Raw genomic sequence first — 21,901 nt, 5'->3', positions numbered from 1 at the left:
TTTAATGAAACAAATATAGTAATATGATATTGAAGTTAGTTTAAAAAGTGTTATTTTCAATTTAAAAATTTTATTTTTTGGTTTCCTTAACCGGTGCCTGGGCGAACCGGTTAGCATGACCCTTTATTTATTTTTTTGTGCGTGCTAATATGTTTTATAGGTTGTGCTCGAGTAAGAATACCTTCATTTTAAAGCCATTAGATTTAGTATAGTGGTAAGGATTTTGGTAATATGTTAGAGGTTTGGATTCAATCTTCAGTTCTATTGTAAAAAAAAACCTCCATTTTATATAGAGTATGACCGGTGAGGAATTATGGGATAAAAAATATTTTCGCTTTGGTTTCATATTTGTGGTCCGTTTGAATTTGATTAATTTTTTTTAAAAACTTTTAAAATCCCACATAATCAGTAAACTTTTTTTTTTTTTGATAGACAAAATGACAAAGTCATTGAAAACCTACACACATAAAGTGGAGTGACCGGGGTTCGAACCCCGGTCCCGATGTCCAACACTAACAATTTCGACATTTATGTCAGTTGAGCTAGAATTTGTAGACCATAATCAATAAACTTTTACAAAATCTTTTAACATTTTCAAGACTTTTTGACAAAATAGTTTTTCAAAATCTGATTCCAATACGCTTCTTAGAGACAGAGATAATATATATACTCTGTATATATGAAAAGAAGATAATGAAATTAATTAACTCTCGGTCCAGTGAGGTTAACTCAGTTGGCAGAACATTACATTGTATATGTAGGGGGCCGGTGTTCATATCTGTCATCCCACTTATCCACCCCTACATTTATCCACCTTAATGGTGAAACTTAGAGTTTAAAGACTACGCACCGTCCGTGTAAATTAATTTTACGCTCACAACCAATAAAAAATGAAACATTCTTCCACATCATATTAAGAAAGTGGGGTTTAACGAGGTGATGTGACGAAAATATGGTTATATTAGTTGACAGTGTAAAATCCGTGCATATATATTCAAAAGATGATTAATTAATGAGATTTACTTCTGTCAAAAAAAATAAAATTAATGAGATTTACTCACAAACTTTCATCCATATCCGGTTGACCCGAGACCCGTTTAACAACACAACACAAACCACCGAACCAGACAGCCTCCTCCGATGTTAATAGAAAACCAAAAACCTTAAAAACATTATGGAGAGATACAAATCTTTAGCTTTGCTCGGTGGTGGTGCTCTTTTAGGTTCTCTCTCCACTTTCTTTCTTCTCAGACTTCTTCAAACTCAAAAGTCAGTAACTTTTTCCTCTTCTTTTCATCCTTTTTTCGATCATAATATATATAACCCTTTTCCATTTTTATGGTACTGATTGTCTGCTTTGAATTTTGTTTTTGCAGAAAAAGTGTACGGAGGCAGTGTACTGAGAATGGTACTGCTGAAACTAATGGTATGTACAACATATCTCAGTTTCCTTTGATTGATTCTGTGTTTTTCTGTTTTGGACTTATGCCTTTCATTTCTGCCTAGAATTAAGATATTTGTATATAAAAATCGAACAATTAGTAACATGTCTTAGTTAATGAGTTCCCCCTTAGGATGAATGATTCGGGAGAACCGGAGTTCAATTTCTGATAGGAACAATTTTTGGTAAGACTTTACTTACTTTGCGCCGGATTACCAGGACCCCTTTGCCCTAGGAACGAAGGTTTAACACCAAAAAATAATTGAACAATTACATGCACATTAATGTCGTATGGAACTTGGAAGCAGTTACCATACCATGTGTCAATGCTTAAATTCTAAGGGATTATTGAGATTCAGAAAAACTTTTGTTGTTTAAATTTTCCTTGTCGTTTTCGCCTACAAATAATTGAAATAGGAAACAAAGAGAAAATGAAGTGTCCGTTTTCTAACTTTAATGAAAAAAAGTTATATGTTATGGAACATACCCTAAAGCTGACATTTTGTGTATTGTAAATGTTAAGGGTTTATTCGATTCCCAAATTGTTTAATCTAATTCTAAAATGAACACTAAGTAATAAAGTACCCCTTATTTTTTCTAGGAGTACACGTAGGAGATGAGAAAGGGGTACACGTAATATAAGTGACCAACCTCATTCATGCCATGTCAGTTACATTTGTAATTAAGTGTGTGAGAAAGGGTACAATTAAATAACCCTTTTTATTTAGGTCCTACGGGTAAAAGTATGCTCTACAAGTAAGGTAGGTTACGGATAGAGGGTAGAAATGGAGAACAATGTGATCATTGATTTCGAAAAGTAGAGAGTAAACACAACACGTTTTTTAGAGGGTGCGCAAATAACACCTTACCAACTATAGTCACAGCAATTAGTGTGTGGTTTCCATGAAGAGAGAAGATATGCGTTGTTGAGTTCTTACTTGATTTGGAGAAGGGCTTTTTTGTCTTCTGAGATAGTAGATGTAACATGGAAGAGCAATATCAACGGGAGAAACAAACCTAGTTGCACTGTCTTGATTGGTTTTTCGTTTGATTACATTTTGAGAAACAAACCTAGTTGCACTATCAATAAGAAGTATGTTGGTTTATATATGCAAGAAGATATGACAAAGTTATAGAATATATGCAAGTTGTCATGTCACAATAATGTTCAAAACAAGTGAGCTTATTGCTCCCTCATGTTACATCTTCTAAAAAAACAGGGCGCAATTAACTGAATGATAATTGAATGTTTTTATTCTGCCTAAATAAAAACATAAAATATTTTCTCAAATCATGCACATACGTAAAGAAGACGGTTAAAGTGCTGTCAACTATAAGCAACTTGTTATACTTTCACCTCATTGAGTTACTGAGATTGGTGTTTTTGTATCCTTCATTTGCTGAATTTTGTGTCTCCGACAGGTTTTGAGGGATGCACTATTGCTGGAAAGAGCGATAAGGTGGTTAGTGATGATCTTCTGAAAGATGAGATTGTTTCTGAACAGCTGACTAGGTATTGCATGTTGTTGCCAATTATTTTGACGCTTTCTCTGCAGAAATTATTTCTGAATATATTTTTTTTTGTGCTGTTGAATCAATTGGTAAAACGTGGCCTAAGGACCTGCAATCTCATTTCTATTTCTTCATGAGCTCTTTTATTTGTATATGACAATTTTAGCTCTCATACATACACAGCCTTTATGTTTAGAGCTGATTGTTGTAGTCTATGGAAGCGGCATAAGTTTTGTATTTAAGGGCATTTATATATTGGATATACCTATCTTTTCTTGGGTTTATGCTTAACAAACATGTTTTTTGGGTACATTGTTTCTGATGTAACTAGGAACATTCAGTTTTTTGGCTTTGAATCACAACAGAAGGTCAGTGCATCATATGTTGTGGTCATCGGTCTTGGAGGGGTTGGCAGTCATGCTGCTACTATGCTCCTGAGGTCAGGGATTGGCAAGCTTCTTCTTGTGGACTTCGACCAGGTTTTTACTCTTACTGATTAACTTTCCTTTATTCTTCTCTGGCTTTTATGTATTTTCTTTGTCGGTTATATTACGTAGGATTTGGAAATGCAAAGAAATAAATAGAGAAGGTAGTTTTAACTCTTGGTGTTTTGTTAGAATTTGTATAGGCATTCCATACAATGTTAGTACTTATTTATTTATTAAATGAGAAGGTTTCTCTTTCATCACTAAATCGACACGCTGTTGCGACAAGAGCAGATGTTGGCATCTCAAAAGCTCAGTGCCTTAAGGAGCATTTCTTATCAATCTTTCCAGAGTGCCAAATAGATGCAAAAGTGATGTTATATGATTCATCTACTGAAGAAGAAATTCTCTCAGGCCACCCTGACTTTGTTCTGGACTGTATTGATAACATTGATACGAAGGTAACCTCTAAATTTAACTCCTTATTTGACCATATTGTTGCAAGTTCACGCTGCCTTTCAATTTTTCATTTTTCATGTTTGCCATACCATACTCGCCTATTTTACTTTCTAATAACATTTTCAATTAATTCTGATAAAGAGAAGATGGAAGCTAACTAGAGAGAATGCATTTATTTAGAAACAGCGACAACAATGTTTTGACATTTTTCAGATTTTTTTAAATTATACAATCTATTTTTAGAATGCAATTTGGAAAACTTTCAAAATGCCTTCTATAAACTTGTTTTGAAATCTTGAAATAAACTTTAGAAAATGCCTTCAACAAAATAATAAATAATTTTTTAATTGACATACATAAAACTACAATAACCTAAAATTATAGACTCTGACATGATCCGGTTCCAACTCAAATCATTGAACGGCTGATGAGTTACTTTTGTACTTCTCAGTCCTCCAATGTACATTGATACCTGAACACATCACCCCAAAAACATAGTGAGTATGAAACTCAGTAACAAATAATTTATATAAGATAATTTGATGTTTTCAGTCATGCCGGTTTGCTAAACATGGAAAAATCCTATCTGTTACCATATTCATTACCTACCACCTTCGCTATTCTCATTACACTTAAAAAATCATAGTAATATGTACATATACGTATAATACCTTCTTAACTTTGTTATGCCTAAACCCACAAACGTGAGTAATTTAAGGATCTAGACCATGCTGACAACAGCGTCTTAAGGACCATGGCGGATTTCTCCGTCACCATACCATGTCGGTGAACATATTTGGGTAATATTGAACATAATTAAGTCCTATAGGTAGTACCCCTACTTACCATATCATACCTATAGGGTAATATTGGACATATTTCCCTGCAAGTAGTGTCCCACCCACCATACCATACAATACCCATTATCATGAAAATTCACTTAGCTACAGTGAATTAACAACATACCTCACTACATTACTTTCACATGTATTATATTCATATAACTATAATAATTATGTATCATATACTAGAGATTAACAATTGAGTAAGCACTTACTCCTTCCATTAACACAATTAAACGTGTTCATAACGTATCTCAATACCTATATAAAGTCAACAACCTCTAGTTAAAGACGATTCCAACACCCTAAGAAAGGTTTTTAAGGAGAACTCCTATGTTACCTTGAAATCCTCTAGCTAGTAGATGATGAACTCAATTTAAACTTGGTCACAAGATTCCTATGAATGGGTAACCACAAATCCTTGAATTTCTTGAAGCCTTTATGCTTGAAATTCTTCATCTCCTTGCTTTGTGATTAACCCTAGCTTTTCCCAAGTAGCATTTTCCTTGTTTCTACTTCCTCCAATACCCCTTTTTAGGGAAGGCTATTGGTAGAAAAGTCTACTTTACTCTACCAATATGAATATTATATCAAAAACTAATCAATATAGGTCCCTAATAATAAGCATAAAATAGCAATATAATTAGTGGAAATTCCAGGATGTTACAGAAACACAGAAAGTAAACAGGTCCTATGTTTTTCTCTTTGCTCCATATCATCAACAATAATTCATACACAAATGTATGGTTGTTTATAACTCTTATGTTTGAATTTTCAATTGCTTGATTTGTTATATGTAATAGGTGGCACTTCTTGCTGCATGTGTACGTAGGGGCTTGAAGGTTCTATCTGCCACTGGGGCTGGTGCTAGAGCCGATCCAACGAGAATACGCATTGCTGATCTAAGAGAGTCTACTAATGATCCATTATCTCGATCGGTAATGTTTCCTTATACGACTCCTTTTTATTGTATTTTGTAGATCTTAAACCATATGTTAATTCTTTGGCAGTGTTTAAGACCTCTTCACTTAATTATGCACATATTATTATAATAGTTATATACTATAATAAATGTCCTGGTTTAGTCTGGTCTTTGCTCTTATAGTAAGTTAGACTGTCAAATATTAATTACGGACATAGTATTAAATTATGCTTAGGTATATGGTAGATGCATAAACATAAATTTCGGGACAAGTAAACTCATACGAGTGTATAAGACAAGTCTACAGAGATTCCATAAGTTTAAGTAGACTCTCAAGTTGCTTACAATCTCCACCCATATTCCTTGAGTCTATGAGGATTTCACGAGTTTACGTAGACTCTCTAGTTATACAAAGTCCAGCTAGTAACAATTAGTTCAGAACTGAATAACTTCATCTGTCAACCATGATGTTTTTGTTCTTATTTCCTATTAGTAGTATTATGCATGTAACTCTTACTGCAATGTGCAATCATACATATGTAGGTAAGACATCGGTTGAGGAAAGAACACGGCATTGAAGGTGGCATCCCTGTTGTGTTTTCTTTAGAAAAACCCAAAGTTAAGCTGCTTCCATTTAAGGCTCCAACTGGAGAAGAGGAAAACCCTTCAGACTATCAGGTGATTTCGTTAGTTTTTATTACTCATTTATTGATTGCGCCTGTAATCGTTCAATAATATTGTTAATAAACATATAATACTTTTTATATAAAATATATATATCAAAACAATTTTATAGAACAGTTTTTAAAAACCAAAACCCAATCAAATAAGCCGAATTGTAATTTTCTTTTTTTTCAGTTCTGTTTAGTCATTGCTCATTTGTTATCATAACATTTAGTCGCACTGGTTACATATTCTAACTTCTAAGTCCTTTTGACAGATAGTTCCCGGTTTTAGGGTCCGTATCATACCTGTTCTAGGCACCATCCCTGCCATATTTGGACAAGTCATGGCCTCCTATGTTTTGACGGATTTAGCAGGATTGCAGGTTCAAACAGAACCTGTAGTCAATTTTGACATGGATCATTACCATATTCTTCATCAACGCCTTATTGAACATGAGGAGTTGTTGTACGGAACTGCCATGCAAGTGCAGGTACGAAGCCTATCCTTTTAACTTTTTGTTTAATTACAACTTCCTTGTTCTTAAATGTGATATCTCGACTGCACATTCATCTATTCATCTAACTGCACCTTACCCCTTGCTTTATACAATTAAGCACATTCTTTTCAACAATCTTGTGACATTTACAATGGAAATGTTTCGACAATAATATGAGATCTTATAATTTGATCTTTTTTGTTTCTATTTTATAGGTAGATGTTGAAGAAGTGATGTATATTGCTAAAGAATTATGGCATGGAAGAAGTGCTAGAGAGCAGCATGCGAAAGATGTTGGACGAGGAATGTGGCGATCAATTAATGAATTAATGCTTGTGAGGTATGGGGTGACTTTTAACTCCATTTTTTTAGACAATTTTTTTTCTTCCAAATACATTGAAGAAAACAAACCTTTTCAATTGCGTCAAAAAAGTATATCTCAACAAAATACATTTAGTCCATAAAAAACATTAGCAATATTTGTGCTTGACTCCATTGATATTTAGCTATTTTTCTGTTTTCAAGCTACATCATCTGGTTACATTCTTTTATGGAGGTATCATGTATATGTATTCCTTCCAAAGCATCTTTATCCGTCAATTTGGTTTAAATATATGAAGTCCTCCTTGAGTTCTTTATGATTTTTCTCATTTTATGCCTTGTATAGAAGTGCTCTCAAAGCTTGCACTTCTATTTCCTTGCTTTTCTGTAAAGTTGTAGAAGTTCCAAAATTACTGTTCTTGTAATAGTTGAGACTCTTGTCGGCCATAAGACGTGCTTAAATCAGAATTAGAATGTTAGTTATTATTATAAGTAGTTTTTTATTATTAGTTGGCAGTTTTCATAGTAAATAGCTGTAATATGGAACTGCAGTTAGATAAGAATACAGTTTTTATAGAAAATAACTATCATATAAGTGGAAAGGGGCCATTTTGTCATTGGGAGGTGGAGACCCTCAAAGTTCTGCCATACCATTCTTGTAATCTAAGGGATTTTCCCTATTTCTTTCTTATATATCAGTTGGTTTCTATCATAGAAGTTTTAGAATCTCAATTTTTTGCAGTTGAAATTTACATGTTTGAGTAATGTAGTTTGATTTATACATACTTCCATTTTCTATATTATCTCGACTCGAATGATTATGATATATTACCTGCATTTACATGTGTCAGTCTCTAATTTATTTTCTTATTTTTTGTTAAGGTGGGACAGTACGAAACCGGCATCTATTTCAAATTTGATTCTTTTGAAATTCAACGAGGTAACTTAGTAACTCCATCATATTATTAAAAAGCTCATTTTGTCTGTCTTAATTTTTTTACTAATTATATAGGCATGAAAAATTTGTTTAACCCTTCTTTATAGATGATATTTTGCCTATTTTGCAGTCCACTACCATCTAAATGTAGATAATATCTTTACTTTATAAGATATATATAATTTTTTGTCTACCCTATTCAGGTGGATGAGCATGAGTCACAGACATTGGAGGATATAAAGGAAAAGGAACCAGAGTTTTACAGTAGAGTGCTTGCTGTGTTAAAACGAGCTGAAAATGACTTTGCATAATGACATTAAGATTAGATGAGTATAACTATTCACCTTGGTGTAGTGTTGTATGTCTAATAGGCTAATTTTATTTTTCTATTTTTGATTGTAATGCAAGAGGCAATTTGTTCTTAATAACTGTTCTGTTAAAAAAAATTGAATTTTGTGATCTTAAAATCTTTCTAAATCTTTTAATGACATCTTTGTTACTTGTTGTAATGCAAATTTGCATTGCATTTGCATATGATATGACAAATTACTCATGTAAAATTATGTTTTTGTTTGTTTTGTTATGTATGGTAATCTAGCATACTATTTCATTGAGTTTGAAAAAGGATAAGCGATCACCACTTGTTGGTCAAGAGTTATTCCATTCAGAAATTGGATTCAGGTTTTTCCAAATTATTCGTTCTTTGGTGGAGTTCATTAATCTCTCGATCGCAATCATATAACTATTGTAGACTATAGGAGTATTCGTTAGGCAGGAATTAACATTTTTGTATTATAAAATTTCTTGGATGATGTAATTTTAATTCTTTAAAAAAATAAGTGTTTAAAATATAGAACATGTTGGGTGCCAAGCCATGGACCCTTAATCCTCTCTATACAAAGACAATGAATTTTTTAATTTTTTTTTAAGAAAATGAGGTTGTGGCTTCTCCAATTATAAAAAATTATATTTGTTTAAGTTTTCGTAGATATTTTAATTTTTCACTCAAAATTTTGTGACGACACTTTTTTTCTGCTTAAAAAAAACATGTTATTATTTCATGAGTATAACTCAATTAGTAAAGATATTGCTTGTATTATGCAGAGACCGGACCCGAATTTGAACTCCGATACTCCCATTTGTTCACCTTCATTCTTGTAACATGATAATAAAAATAAATCTACCAAAGTGGCCGGACTTAATTTTATACAATAATAAAAAGTGTAGAAAATAGGGTGTGTGAACGTCATTAATAATTTAACATATTTTCATAAGCATAATTTAGTAACAAGAACATCTTAATTTCCCATTTATTTGGTTTTAATTTCTTATTTATTCATCTCAAGAATTAAATTTCTAAATATGTCACTTAACATTTTACCCCCACATAAGTTAGTTGATAGGATATTACATTATATATAAATGATCAGAGTTTGAACTACGATCATTTCACTTATCCATCTTGATCTTTTAAGAGTGAAAAAATGTTAGTTTTACAACCACAAATCCACAATAGTGAGGTCCTATTTAGCGACAAATTCTCTACAAACCGACACAATTGATTTTGTGATACATGAATCATCTCTTCACAAGTCTTCAATTGTTTGTTATGAGTCTTGTTTTTAGTGGTCAAGTTTTTCAACTTCATTAGCTCATATTAAAAATCCACCGAATTATGTAAGAGACAAATTATTTGTATTTTCCTTCCCCTCACCTAAACCATATACTCCTATATTATTCAATTTTTGCCACACCTCCAAGAAGATATTGTTTTGTGATGATGACTAGACACACACATCATCTTTGAGGTTCTATTTGGGTGTACAAAAATGCACCCTCTTTTGGTATTCAACTTTATATCATTATATTAGTAGAGTTGTTCAAAAAAAATCATTATATTAGTAGATAATTCTTTTAATAACTTGGCACTTTTGCGTAAAAAAAAAAAAAAAAAAACTTAGCACTTAGAAAACTAGAAGCATCTATGTTATCATTAAGTTGGTTCAAGTGCTTAAATAAAATTGAAGAGCTTCATTTAAAAAGTATAGATAGATGTGACTAGTAGTGACATACTTTTACTTAAAAAACAAAATAACTTTATTATCTTACAATACAAAAATTAAGTAGCCAAGTAGGTAGGTGTTGTTGGATTACTACAAAACTATTATCCAAAACCATATTAGCTTTACTTAGTGATTATAAAATTAAAAACCAGCTTTTCATTTTTTGCTTTAGCAAAGGAACTACTATAAGAATAATTAATAAAATGGTCCCTTAAAAACATTTTTGGTTTCGTATTGGTCCCTTAAAGAAAAAAAGGTCTAAATAGGTCCCTTAAAGAAAAAAAGGTCCGAATAGGTCCCTTAAAGACATATCTGTTAATCAGTTTGGTCCTATTTAGACCTCTTTTTAGGGACCAAACTGATTAATGGAGATGTCTTTAAGGGACCTATTCAGACTTTTTTTTCTTTAAGGGACCTATTTAGACCTTTTTTTCTTTAAGAGACCAATCTGAAACCAAAAATATCTTTAAGGGACCATTTTATTAATTAAGCCTTTTAATTATTATTTCAGCAAGGAAATAAAAAAGTAAAATATTAGTCAGGAAAACACTGTTCTGGAATCCCGGATGACCCGGGCCCATATACAATGATTGGAGTATTAGACTAATTTCTAAGGTCTATGTTTTTCATAAATTTTTTAGGACTAAAAAAGTTTCACTTACCAACCATGCACCTCATAAATTTAATAAGAAATAGGTAATTTCTACGATATATCTATCAAATTTCAAGTTACCGGTATATTAGATTAAATAATTAATAAACTCACTTGAATTGGTGCATTGATATTTGCTTGGGACCTGAGAGTGTGCTCCTCTTGAGGTCTGATGTTCGATTATCTCTGGTGTCAATTTGGGTGCGCTAATTTAGCTTCTTCAAAAAAAGATTAAATAATTAATAAATTAATGATTATTTTATGAATCAAAACACTATTTGTCGATTATTGTATTTCATAAATGATAATTTCATAAGAAAAAACACGAGTTCAATGTTTTATAAGCATTATGCTAATTTTTTTTTACATTTTTTCATAAAAAAATTCAATAATAACTATTATGAGTGATAAAAAATTCAAAAAAAATTTAAAATTTTATTTTTATACAATTTTGATAAATAGTATTTAGTTATTATAATATTTTAAATAATAGAAAAATGATTTCTTTCAAAAAAATATTCATTTACCAAGTAATTTAGTGATCTTATTGTACCGGTACATTGAAATTTGATAGATGTACCATAGAATATCCCTAAGAAATAGTATATTTTTCTTTTTCTTCCACGTTACTGGATAAGAAATATTTTATGTGAGGGTGCATTAAGAGTGTAATCAGTTCAGTTTCAACCGATTTTTAGTAAAAAATATTCGAATCAATGAAATTTTCACTAGTTCGGTTGATTCACTTTTTAGTGTTTTTTAAAAATGAAACTGAACTAAACTGACCGGTTTGGTTTGATTGATCGTGTTAGGTTTCAAGTATGAGTGATAAGTCAAATATCGACTATGTATGAGAAGAATGTTGGATTTATAAGGGAGGTACACATTAACTTAATGTCTTACGATTTTAGGTGGAGATGTGGTGTCTCCCTATGGTCCTGGAAAATTTACCTCATTGTTTCTCCCTTGGTCCCCCGAACTCACCAACAAGTGGTATCAAAGCCGTGGTTCGGCTTGGTGGGGGAGCGGGAGCGGGTCATGGTATTCGATCAACAATAGGATGTGTGAACTCACACTTGGGGGGAGAATGTTGGGTTTCAAGTATGAGTGGTAAGTCCCACATCAACTATGTATGAGAAAAACGTTGGATTTATAAGAGAAGCGACCCATTAACGTAATGCATTAAGTTTTTGGGTGGAGATGTGATGTCTCCCTCTCTTGTGGTTCCGGAGCATTGACTTCAATGTTTCTCTTGTGCTCTCCCGAACTCCCCAACAGATTGGTTTATAACGATTCTTTTTCTTTAAAAAAAAAATACATTAATTTTATGTGTATTTTTGTATTGATTTTTGAGTATATTTCTAGCTATCAATTTTTCTATTTTTCAAACTATTTCAGGTTCTCAATTTTTCAAGCAACTTTAAATTAAATAAATTTATACAAAATACTCAAAACCAAATAAACTAATATAATTTAATTTCCTTAGTAAGCAAAATCTATTTTCATAAGTTGCGCTACACGAAATTTGATTTGCTCCGACGGTCACTATAAGTCTAAAACTTTGTCTCAAAATTCTAAACAAAGAAAATACGTATGTGTTTGGTTCTACGATGGACATAATTGAGTTTGACAGAATTGATTTTGACAGATTTAAGTTTGACATAATTGACTTATGTTTGGATACAATAATGCAAAATTGATTGTTGTCAATCCATGTTGTTTGGATAATTTTGAACAAAATTGCTTTTGAGTATATAATTACCAAAATGGGCATAGATAAAAACAACACATTATTATAATACTTGTTAAAACATAAAAAGAAGAAATTGTTTTCGTATCACATTGCAATGGTCCATTAAATGTTAGACTTTTATATATAATTTTTTTAGGAAACAAATACTCCACTTTTTATAAAGTTAATACTTAAGAAGAAAAAAAACTTTGTTTTTCACTAGAAAAGTTAACAGGCCAGATTGGTTAATAAAATAGGTCTTTGAAGTCCAAACCATCATCTTCATCTCTAACCTCAGCAACGATCAGCTAAACCAAAACACGAAGCACACAAATAAAAACTCAGAACTGAAACTTGCTAGGTTGTTGAAAGGGACAAATCAGACAAATCCAGTTAATTTGTTGTAGAGTTTATTCTGGCCAAACTCAAAAGGTAGAATTTGGAGTTTCTCTTAGAATTGATTTCGAAAGCCTGAATTGATTTCATGATTTGTACCGACGGATAAATCTGTCACTAAAAGTCTAAAACTTTGTCACAAAATTCTAAACAAAGAAAATACGTATGTGTTTGGTTCTACGGTGGACATAATTGAGTTTGACAGAATTGATTTTGACAGATTTGAGTTTGACATAATTGACTTATGTTTGGATACAATATTGCAAAATTGATTGTTGTCAATCCATGTTGTTTGGATAATTTTGAACAAAATTGCTTTTGAGTATATAATTACCAAAATGGGCATAGATAAAAACAACATATTATTAATTTTTTTTTTTGGTAGTAAAACAACACATTATTATAATACTTGTTAAAACATAAAAAGAAGAAATTGTTTTCGTATCACATTGCAATGGTCCATTAAATGTTACACTTTTATATATAATTTTTTTAGAAAACAAATACTCCACTTTTTATAAAGTTAATACTTAAGGAAAAAAAATGAAAAAACTTTGTTTTTCACTAGGGAAGTTAACGGGTCAGATTGGTTAATAAAATAGGCCTTTGAAGTCCAAACAATCCTCTTTATCTCTAACCTCAGCAATGAAACAGCTAAATCAAAACACGAAGCAGACAAATAAAAACTCAGAACTGAAAATTGCTAGGTTGTTGAAAGGGACAAATCAGACAAATCCAGTTAATTTGTTGTAGAATTTATTCTGGCCAAACTCATAAGGTAGAATTTGGAGTTTCTCTTAGAATTGATTTTGAAAGCCTGAATTGATTTCATGATAAGGGATGTCATTTAGTAACAACTAAAATCAAATTATCAATTCTACATGTCTAAAATCAATTCTAGATGCTCTAGAATTGAAACCAAATACATACAAAGTATAGTAGTCATGCAACTTCATCATGTTTTATTGACTGAGGAACTATTTCTCCCATTCCTCAATGAAAAATTAATTCAGAATGTGTTAGTACCTTTCTCATAATCATATAGATACTACAATTTCTTCAAATACGAAATCAACTTTAAAATCGATTAGAGGGATTTAACCTCCTTAAGTTATTTGTACAATTGACAAGGGATGTCATTTAGTAACAACTAAAATCAAATGTTTCTCAAAGGTAATATATAAACTTTTCAGTAGAATATTTTAAAAGTGATCCGTGATCCACCGGCATTAGAAGATGCAAAGTATGTAAGAAAGGTGTACACATGGATTACAATTTACAACTACTTTTGTCCATTTTTATTAAGTAGTTTAATGGTTATAATTTCACATTTTAAGGTAAATAAGTTGGAATATCTGGATTCGAACTTCGACCTGTATATATTATATGCTATGTCCATATCAATTGAGCTATTTTTTGATAAATTAAGAGCATCTAGACATTAAGGTAGGAATAGACATCCCGACTTTGTTGGCATCCTATCATTCACCGTCCTCCACCTATAACTCATATTATTACTAAAAAAAGGGGAAAAAATATATACAAAAATTGAGGGGATATAGACCTAACTCAGCGCGTCCACACAAAAGCGCATACGACAATAAAATATGCCAACTTCTAATTAATCCTAAAAGAAAAAATAGAAGTCCTAGAAAATCTAGGCGGATGAACCGACCATCAACACGAAAACGGTTCATGTACCCGCTACTCCCTACAACAAGCAGCAAGTGACGATGGTTTTTCAAGCAATACAGTACGAAATCAACGAATGATACAAATATTAAAATATCAACCTCTGAAGAGACAAATCTTGTTGAACATCCAAAGTAACCCAGAACCATTTGAAATCAATTGAACTATTATCATATAAATTTACTTTTATCTTTTTCACAGGATTTATTTATTTTATTAGTCGGTATACATGTATATAACTCACTTGATATATCTCAATATAAATAAGACTCTCATCGTTTTCCCTCAAACCAACTTTGATATAGAAGTGAAGTTTTACTAGGTTAAATTAATTACTAAAAGCGATCATATAACTGATTTTAACATCATATATCCACCCAAAGTTTTAAAACATTAGACTAATAATTCATTTCACTTATACAAGATCATATAATTGATTTTAACATCATATATCTACCCAAAGTTTTAAAACATTAGATCAGTGATTCATTTTACTTATACGTTGCTCATCCTCTACTCTTTTATTTATATGAAGTTTTAATAGTGACTATATAATGTATGTATAGTTTATATATAGTATAAAATATAGATGCATAAAACCAAACCGACTATAAAACATTCATGGAGCAGTATGTCATGAAATATTCTCAATCTTCTTTATTGCGTGTTTTTTTTCCTACCCATTAATTGATAGGGCCAGGAAGGAGAATGGTCGAGCTGAGCTTTACCCTTTGACTCTCATTGTGTGGTATCCTGTACATGTCAACCATGATGGCTATAATTTACAATATTAAATCCACATTTTTCTTCATCAATTATTGCATCAACATTTTCTTTGTTTTAAATTCTTAGACCATCTCCAATGGTGGGTACTTATTTTTTTAAGTACTAGTACCTAATAGGTACTCCCATTGGAGCAAAACACAAAGAGTACCTAATAGGTACTGGTTCTAAAATAAGAAGTGGTACCTATTTTGTTTTTGTGGGTCCTATTTATAATGATGTATAATTATTGGTGGAATGTGTTATTGGTGGGACTTATTTAGAACTTTTTAAGAGATTTGGGTTGGAGGGATTGAGTACTTATTAGGTACTATTATTAAAAAATTATAAATAAATGATGTGTACACGTGGGGTCCAGTTAAGTACTCAAAAATGAGTATCTCCATTGTGGATGCTCTTATACTTTTCCATATCATGAATTTCGAATCCATGCAGTCAACAAATATTTAACTGTTTAATTAAAGTTAAACTGATCAAATTTAAAATAATTTAAATAGTAAAAAATAGATTGATTGTCCCCGTGAACATAATTCAGTTTGCAGGAACATTGTATATTATATACAGAGATCGGGATCCGAACCTCGGTACTCTCACTTATTCATCTTAAAAAGATGAAATTTCAACCATTAGATTACTTGACTAAAAAAAAAATCAATTTATATTTAAAATATCTAATTTTAATTGAAAATTCCAATCTATCAAAACTGCATGCAATTTGAAACCATTTATATATAAGATAATCACACAAACCATTTTGGATTTCAAAACTATTTTAAATTTGACTCTTTTTTTTTTATGAAAGAACCATGTTGACTAAACTAATTAAAAAAGTAAAATCTTCTCAAAATTATAATTAGGGTCATGCTAACTAGTGCCCCCGGGACACTTGTTAAGGAACTAAAAAGGGAAAGAAAAGAAAAAAATTGCATCGAAAAAACAAAAATTTAAACTTTTAAGATGTTGACTTCACAAGTTTTAAGATAATAATACTATCTTTAGTTACCTTAACCAGTGCCCCAGTGACACCGGTTAGCATTTTCCTTATAATTAAACCACCCTAAAAATCACATTTCCTTCAAATTTAGAAGCTTAATTGTTCTTCTCATTATATATTAGATTTCCACCTAGATTGAGAATTCCTCTCTCACTATGATATAAAAACTCATTCACAACATATCTAATATGTAACACACAAAACAAGTAAGTATTTTAGTAATATTATATGACTACATCAAAATATATATATGTAGGAAAGAAGCAAAAAGTTTGTTAGATTTAGTTGAGAAGTCAATATAGTTTCAATTATTAAAAAATCTGCGTTCGTGTGCTACCAAATCTTTTCAACTTGTGTTTGAATTTTACGTAAGAAGCTATACGTTTTGTTGGGTTGGTGGCTGGCTGGCTGCTTTTTCTCTCCTTCTATATACAATTGAGAGCTTTCATACAGCTGGATTGATTATTACAACATCTCTACTCCATTACATATGGCCCTTCAACTTATATAAAAATCTTACTTAGAAGCATATTTGTCTTTATGTTTGTCGGAACAGGATTTGGTGCAGTAAATATTTCACGCAGTTTCGATCTCAGCCATCCGATCATAAATGAATGGTTCAGATTATAAATAGCTGATTTTATTAATATATAACCTGAGCCGTTTGATTTTAATCTAATGGTTGAAATTCAAAACAGCGTGAAACTACGTGCAAATTGCATCGCAGGAAATTCAGATCCATGTTTGTCGACATAGTACACTTGAGTTTGTTTCTTTTTAAGTTTCAACACTATTAAGATTTTAAGATATAGTTAAGTTCTTTATATTTTGACTCAAGATAAAATTAAATCTAATATTAGATAATAAGGTTTTACCACGATCGGTCTTTAATATGTGCATCCAGTTCTATAGAGTTCAACATCCATTTTTTAGGGTCACAAAACATATGATAGTAAGTCTTTAATAAAATAAATGAAAAGAATCATTTTATAACATGTCTTTGTTAAAATAAATAAGTAAAAGGCTCGATTCAAAGTTGAAGGAATATATCAATTGTTAGTTGGCTCAGTGATGCGCTGGACTTGGTAGGGAGGATCACGATTCGATTCCCCGCAACTGTGATTGAGAGGGGGTTGAAACCACTTGATACCAAAACTAACTCCTGGACCAGATTAGGCGGTCCAGTGAGCCGAATACTAGTGGTAAAAACTAAAAAAAATAAAAATTGAAGGTCTATTAATGAAAAAAAAGGTAAAGTGAATACAAATATTTCGCTCCTTTCAACACAAAACTGATATGTAGTCTAGTGTTATTTTTATTATTATTTAATTTTTTTTTACCAATCGTTAGTTGGCTCAGTGGTGATTGACGCTGAACTTGGTAGGGAGGACTGCGGTTCGATCCCCCGCAACTGAGATCGAGAGGGGGCTGTAACCATTTGATACCAGAACTGACCCCCGAACCAAATTCAACTGGTGGTGAAAAACAAAAACAAAAAATTGTATTTTTTTATTAATAGTCCATTTTTAACATTCGGAATCGGACATCCAAATAGTCAATGTTGGCTTGGGTCTTACTATAAGAAGCTTAAATGTACAACTTTATATACTCTCTCCGACCCAAGTTTTGATTCTTTTAAACTTTTGGCACATGTATTAAGAAATAATAAATTTGAATAAGTTAAGTCTTTTTTTGCCTTAATTTATTATGAAAGAGTAAAATTCATTTAATGAATTTTTTTATTTTTAAAATGGTACAAATGATAAAACATCATTAATTGTATTTTATTTTCGTTAAAAAACCTAAATTTTAAAACAAAATTAAAAAGTTAAAAGAATCAAAGATTAGAGGCCGAATACTATCTGTACTAAGTTAATGAACTATATTATAACATAGTTTAAGGTCATAAAGTTAATGAACATTTAACTTGAAAAACCATCATCGTTTGCTACTTAATACAAAGAGTAAGGGGTACGTGGATCGTTGCATGTTAACGGTTTGTTCATTCGCCTCAAGTTTTATGGACTTCTATTTTGTCTTCGGATTAATTAAGTGTGGACTCACTGAGATAGGTTTATGTCCCCTAAATTTATTTCTGTTTCTTTTCTTTTTAATATAATAAAAAGATATGAACAAATAATAGGGGCGAAACCTAATTTGTTCCATAATATCTAGATGTTCTTTGCCTTATAAAAAAATAAGCTGTACTATAATTACTATTTTCGTTTTAAAATGAATGGTATTTAAATTTTTACACACAAATTAAAAGTACGTTGTAAAAAATATAACATATTTACTAAACTAACCTTAAACGGAGTAAGTACTTCACTAATCAAACACAATAAAGAACTATATACCATAGATATAGGCATAGATTATAGTATCAAAAAGAGATATAGCCATAGATATAAGACTAATAATACCCAATAATAGAACAGAATCCCCTAATATGCTTTGTCAATTAACTCAACCACACCTTCCATATTCAAAATTCAAAGATGGGTGGCAGATAAAGATAAATTGAATGGCTAAGACAAACTTTAATTGGCTATTACCAAATCCATTAATATATCATCATCACATACTATAAATAAGGCAAGATATATAAAAGTAAGAAAACACTATTTTTTGGCAAAAGAAGCTACTATAAGATACACCAACCCAACCAAATAAAACGCGTCCTTGTTTTGAGGCTCTAAACCTTTTTTGCCATTGTCCTTTTCACTTTAATCTTCAATTTAATTTTAATTATTTTGAAAAACAATTTTAATTTTTTGTTAAAATAAAAAGAAAAAACATTAATTTTGTCTATATAAATATAGCCCCTTAACCTCAAACCATACCTTGCCACTTTCCTCATTCACAATTTCACAATCTCTCTCTTCCAAAAATTATAAAAAAACAAAAACAAAAAAACAAAGAAAAAAAAAACAAGTGTTCTGTTTTCCTCTGTTTTTCAATGGCTCTGTTTTCCTCTGTTTCACTATGCATGCTTCTTCTCTTATCCTTCTTTTTCTTCCCATGTTTCTCATCAAAACCTAATAATCAACAAGTAAATGAATCTTTCTCTCTTTCTTTATCTCTAGAATCGCTTCCAATCTCAAAAAACACAAAAACAAAAACCAACCCACAATTATCAACCCTTTCATCTTCATCATCACCTTCTTCCTTAAATGTGAAATCTTCTTTCAAATATTCTACAGGTCTTGTTGTGACTCTTCCCATTGGAACACCACCACAATTACAACAAATGGTTTTAGACACAGGAAGCCAACTTTCATGGATTCAATGCAACAACAAAAAAACACCACAAAAAGAACTACCTCATAAGGAGTCTTTTGATCCTTCTCTTTCATCTTCTTTTGCTGCTCTTCCTTGTAACCACCCGGTTTGCAAACCTCGAATTCCCGATTTTTCCATTCCAACGGATTGTGACGACAAACGTTTATGTCACTATTCTTATTTCTATGCAGATGGAACTTTAGCCGAGGGTAATCTTGTCAGAGAAAAAATTAGTTTCTCTTCTTCCCAAAGTACCCCTCCAATCATCCTCGGTTGCGCCAGTCAATCAGAGGATGCTAGGGGTATTTTGGGAATGAATCTTGGACGTCTTTCCTTCCCTTCTCAAGCTAAAATAACTAAATTTTCCTATTGTGTCCCTACAAAACAAGCCCAATCCGCGTCTGGTTCGTTTTACCTTGGAAATAACCCAAGTTCATCGAGTTTTCGTTATGTTAACATGTTGACTCTTAGTCAAAGTCAACGCAAGCCGAATTTGGATCCCTTTGCCTACACGCTACCGTTGCAAGGGATTAGCATCGGTGGGAAGAAATTGAACATTCCACCTACAGTTTTCAAACCGGATGCTGGTGGGTCGGGTCAAACTTTGATTGATTCCGGATCAGAATTGACTTACTTCATAGACGCGGCTTATAATGTGATACATGAGGAGTTAGTAAAAAAGGTGGGACCCAGGATTAAGAAGGGCTATGAATATGGTGGTGGAGTGGCTGACATTTGTTTTGATGGAGATGCGATTGAGATCGGACGGTTGATAGGGGACATGGTGTTTGAATTTGAGAATGGTGTGGAGATAGTGATTCCAAAAGAGAGGGTTCTTGCTGAGGTGGAAGGTGGGGTCCACTGTTTAGCAATTGGACGGTCGGAAAGAATGGGAGGGGGCGGTAACATTATTGGAAACTTCCATCAACAAAATCTATGGGTAGAATTTGATCTTGCTAATCATAGAGTCGGCTTCGGTGAGGTTGCTGATTGTAGCAAATCGGCTAAATAAAGCATGAGAACGAGGAAAATGAATGATGTAGTTAAGATACGTTGCATTCGCACATTGATAATCATTGAATTCAAATCAGACAACTCATCTATCAGACAATCCGATCTTAATTCAACGATTACCAATGCACTGATCGTGTGAATTCAAATATCCCCGACTATGTGAAATTAATCTCGATCCTTGAAGAATGTGATTATGAGTGTGGATGTAACTATCATGAGTAGGCAGAAGTCTTTGTTAACTTTATAATTTCCACCCTATATTTACTGTATAGATGAAAGTGAAGCATACAAAGTGTGATGATGTTTTGTAATAGGAAAGGTCCACACTCTACACACGAGTGAGAGTGACGAAGATAAGTAAGAAACAAGTCTTCCGTGTTGAAGGGGTAAACGTCAATGGTTTTTGGATTGTAGCAAGATGTGGGGTGCAAGGACAATGCGTCAAAAGCCACAATTAAATCATGTATATACTAATCTGAGTGAGACTAATGTGTATATTATTGTTATTACATGATTTGTCAATCAATGATGTATATGTGTTTGTTTGCTATTAAGTATTAAAGATAAGCTTGAAATGTGATATACAAACAAATTAGTTATGTTTTTCTTTTTGTTACAAACAAATTAGTTATGTAATAGTGTACTAATAAGATTCTCATCTTACCTTGGACGGAATAATCTCACCCTCTCAAATTTATTTATGATATTTTATTAGGGAGTTAGAGTTTAATTGCAACTAATGTGACCTTAATCATATTCTAGGATTTGAAGGAAAAATTGGTGATAAAAATAAAGACATGCAACTTTGGTTTACCAAAAAAAATAAAGACATGCAACTTTGGTTTACCAAAAAAAATAAAGACATGCAATACTTTTTTTTTTACCACATTATATCTGGCTCACTGAATCGTCTAATATAGTTCTGAGTCAGTTCTGATATCAAGTGATTTCAGCCCCTTCCGATCTTAGTTGCAGGATCGAATCACACTTTTTCATTATTTCAATTACTACTATTTAAGAGGTCATATAATACTCATAAAAAATAAAATTGGTGCAAGTCCACCATAAGACAACTACACTTTAACAAATTTAATTATTCCTCATTATTATTAACAATGAAGATTACAAAATAGGTGAAAGGGATCAGGTTTCATTAACATGAAGTGTTGGACTAATTAATTATGAATTGATAATAATAAATTATTACTAATATAAATTATAATATATTGTGATTAATCATTTATTGATGAATTATTTGATTGAACTTTTGTC

General features: G+C 31.7%; 2 protein-coding genes across 2 annotated transcripts; both read left to right on the top strand.

Annotated features, from left to right (window-relative positions):
• Positions 1-1,081: 1,081 nt before the first annotated feature.
• Positions 1,082-8,590, top strand: LOC123920719 (tRNA threonylcarbamoyladenosine dehydratase). The gene is made up of 11 exons (XM_045973024.1): positions 1,082-1,269; positions 1,377-1,426; positions 2,864-2,954; positions 3,285-3,432; positions 3,627-3,839; positions 5,483-5,617; positions 6,145-6,279; positions 6,542-6,757; positions 6,979-7,103; positions 7,967-8,024; positions 8,225-8,590. The coding sequence occupies exons 1-11, from the start codon at positions 1,175-1,177 to the stop codon at positions 8,330-8,332; spliced, it is 1,374 nt and encodes a 457-aa protein (XP_045828980.1). The 5' UTR covers positions 1,082-1,174; the 3' UTR covers positions 8,333-8,590.
• Positions 8,591-18,624: 10,034 nt separating this feature from the next.
• LOC123920718 (aspartic proteinase PCS1-like) lies at positions 18,625-21,228 on the top strand. The gene has a single exon (XM_045973023.1). It carries the CDS (start codon positions 19,293-19,295, stop codon positions 20,625-20,627), a length of 1,335 nt encoding a protein of 444 aa, XP_045828979.1. The 5' UTR covers positions 18,625-19,292; the 3' UTR covers positions 20,628-21,228.
• The last annotated feature ends 673 nt before the right edge of the window (positions 21,229-21,901 follow it).

Source organism: Trifolium pratense, linkage group LG4, assembly GCF_020283565.1.
Source record: "Trifolium pratense cultivar HEN17-A07 linkage group LG4, ARS_RC_1.1, whole genome shotgun sequence".
Lineage (NCBI taxonomy): Eukaryota > Viridiplantae > Streptophyta > Magnoliopsida > Fabales > Fabaceae > Trifolium > Trifolium pratense.
Note: the sequence above shows the minus strand (reverse complement) of the source record. Positions and strands in the feature narration are given on the sequence as shown.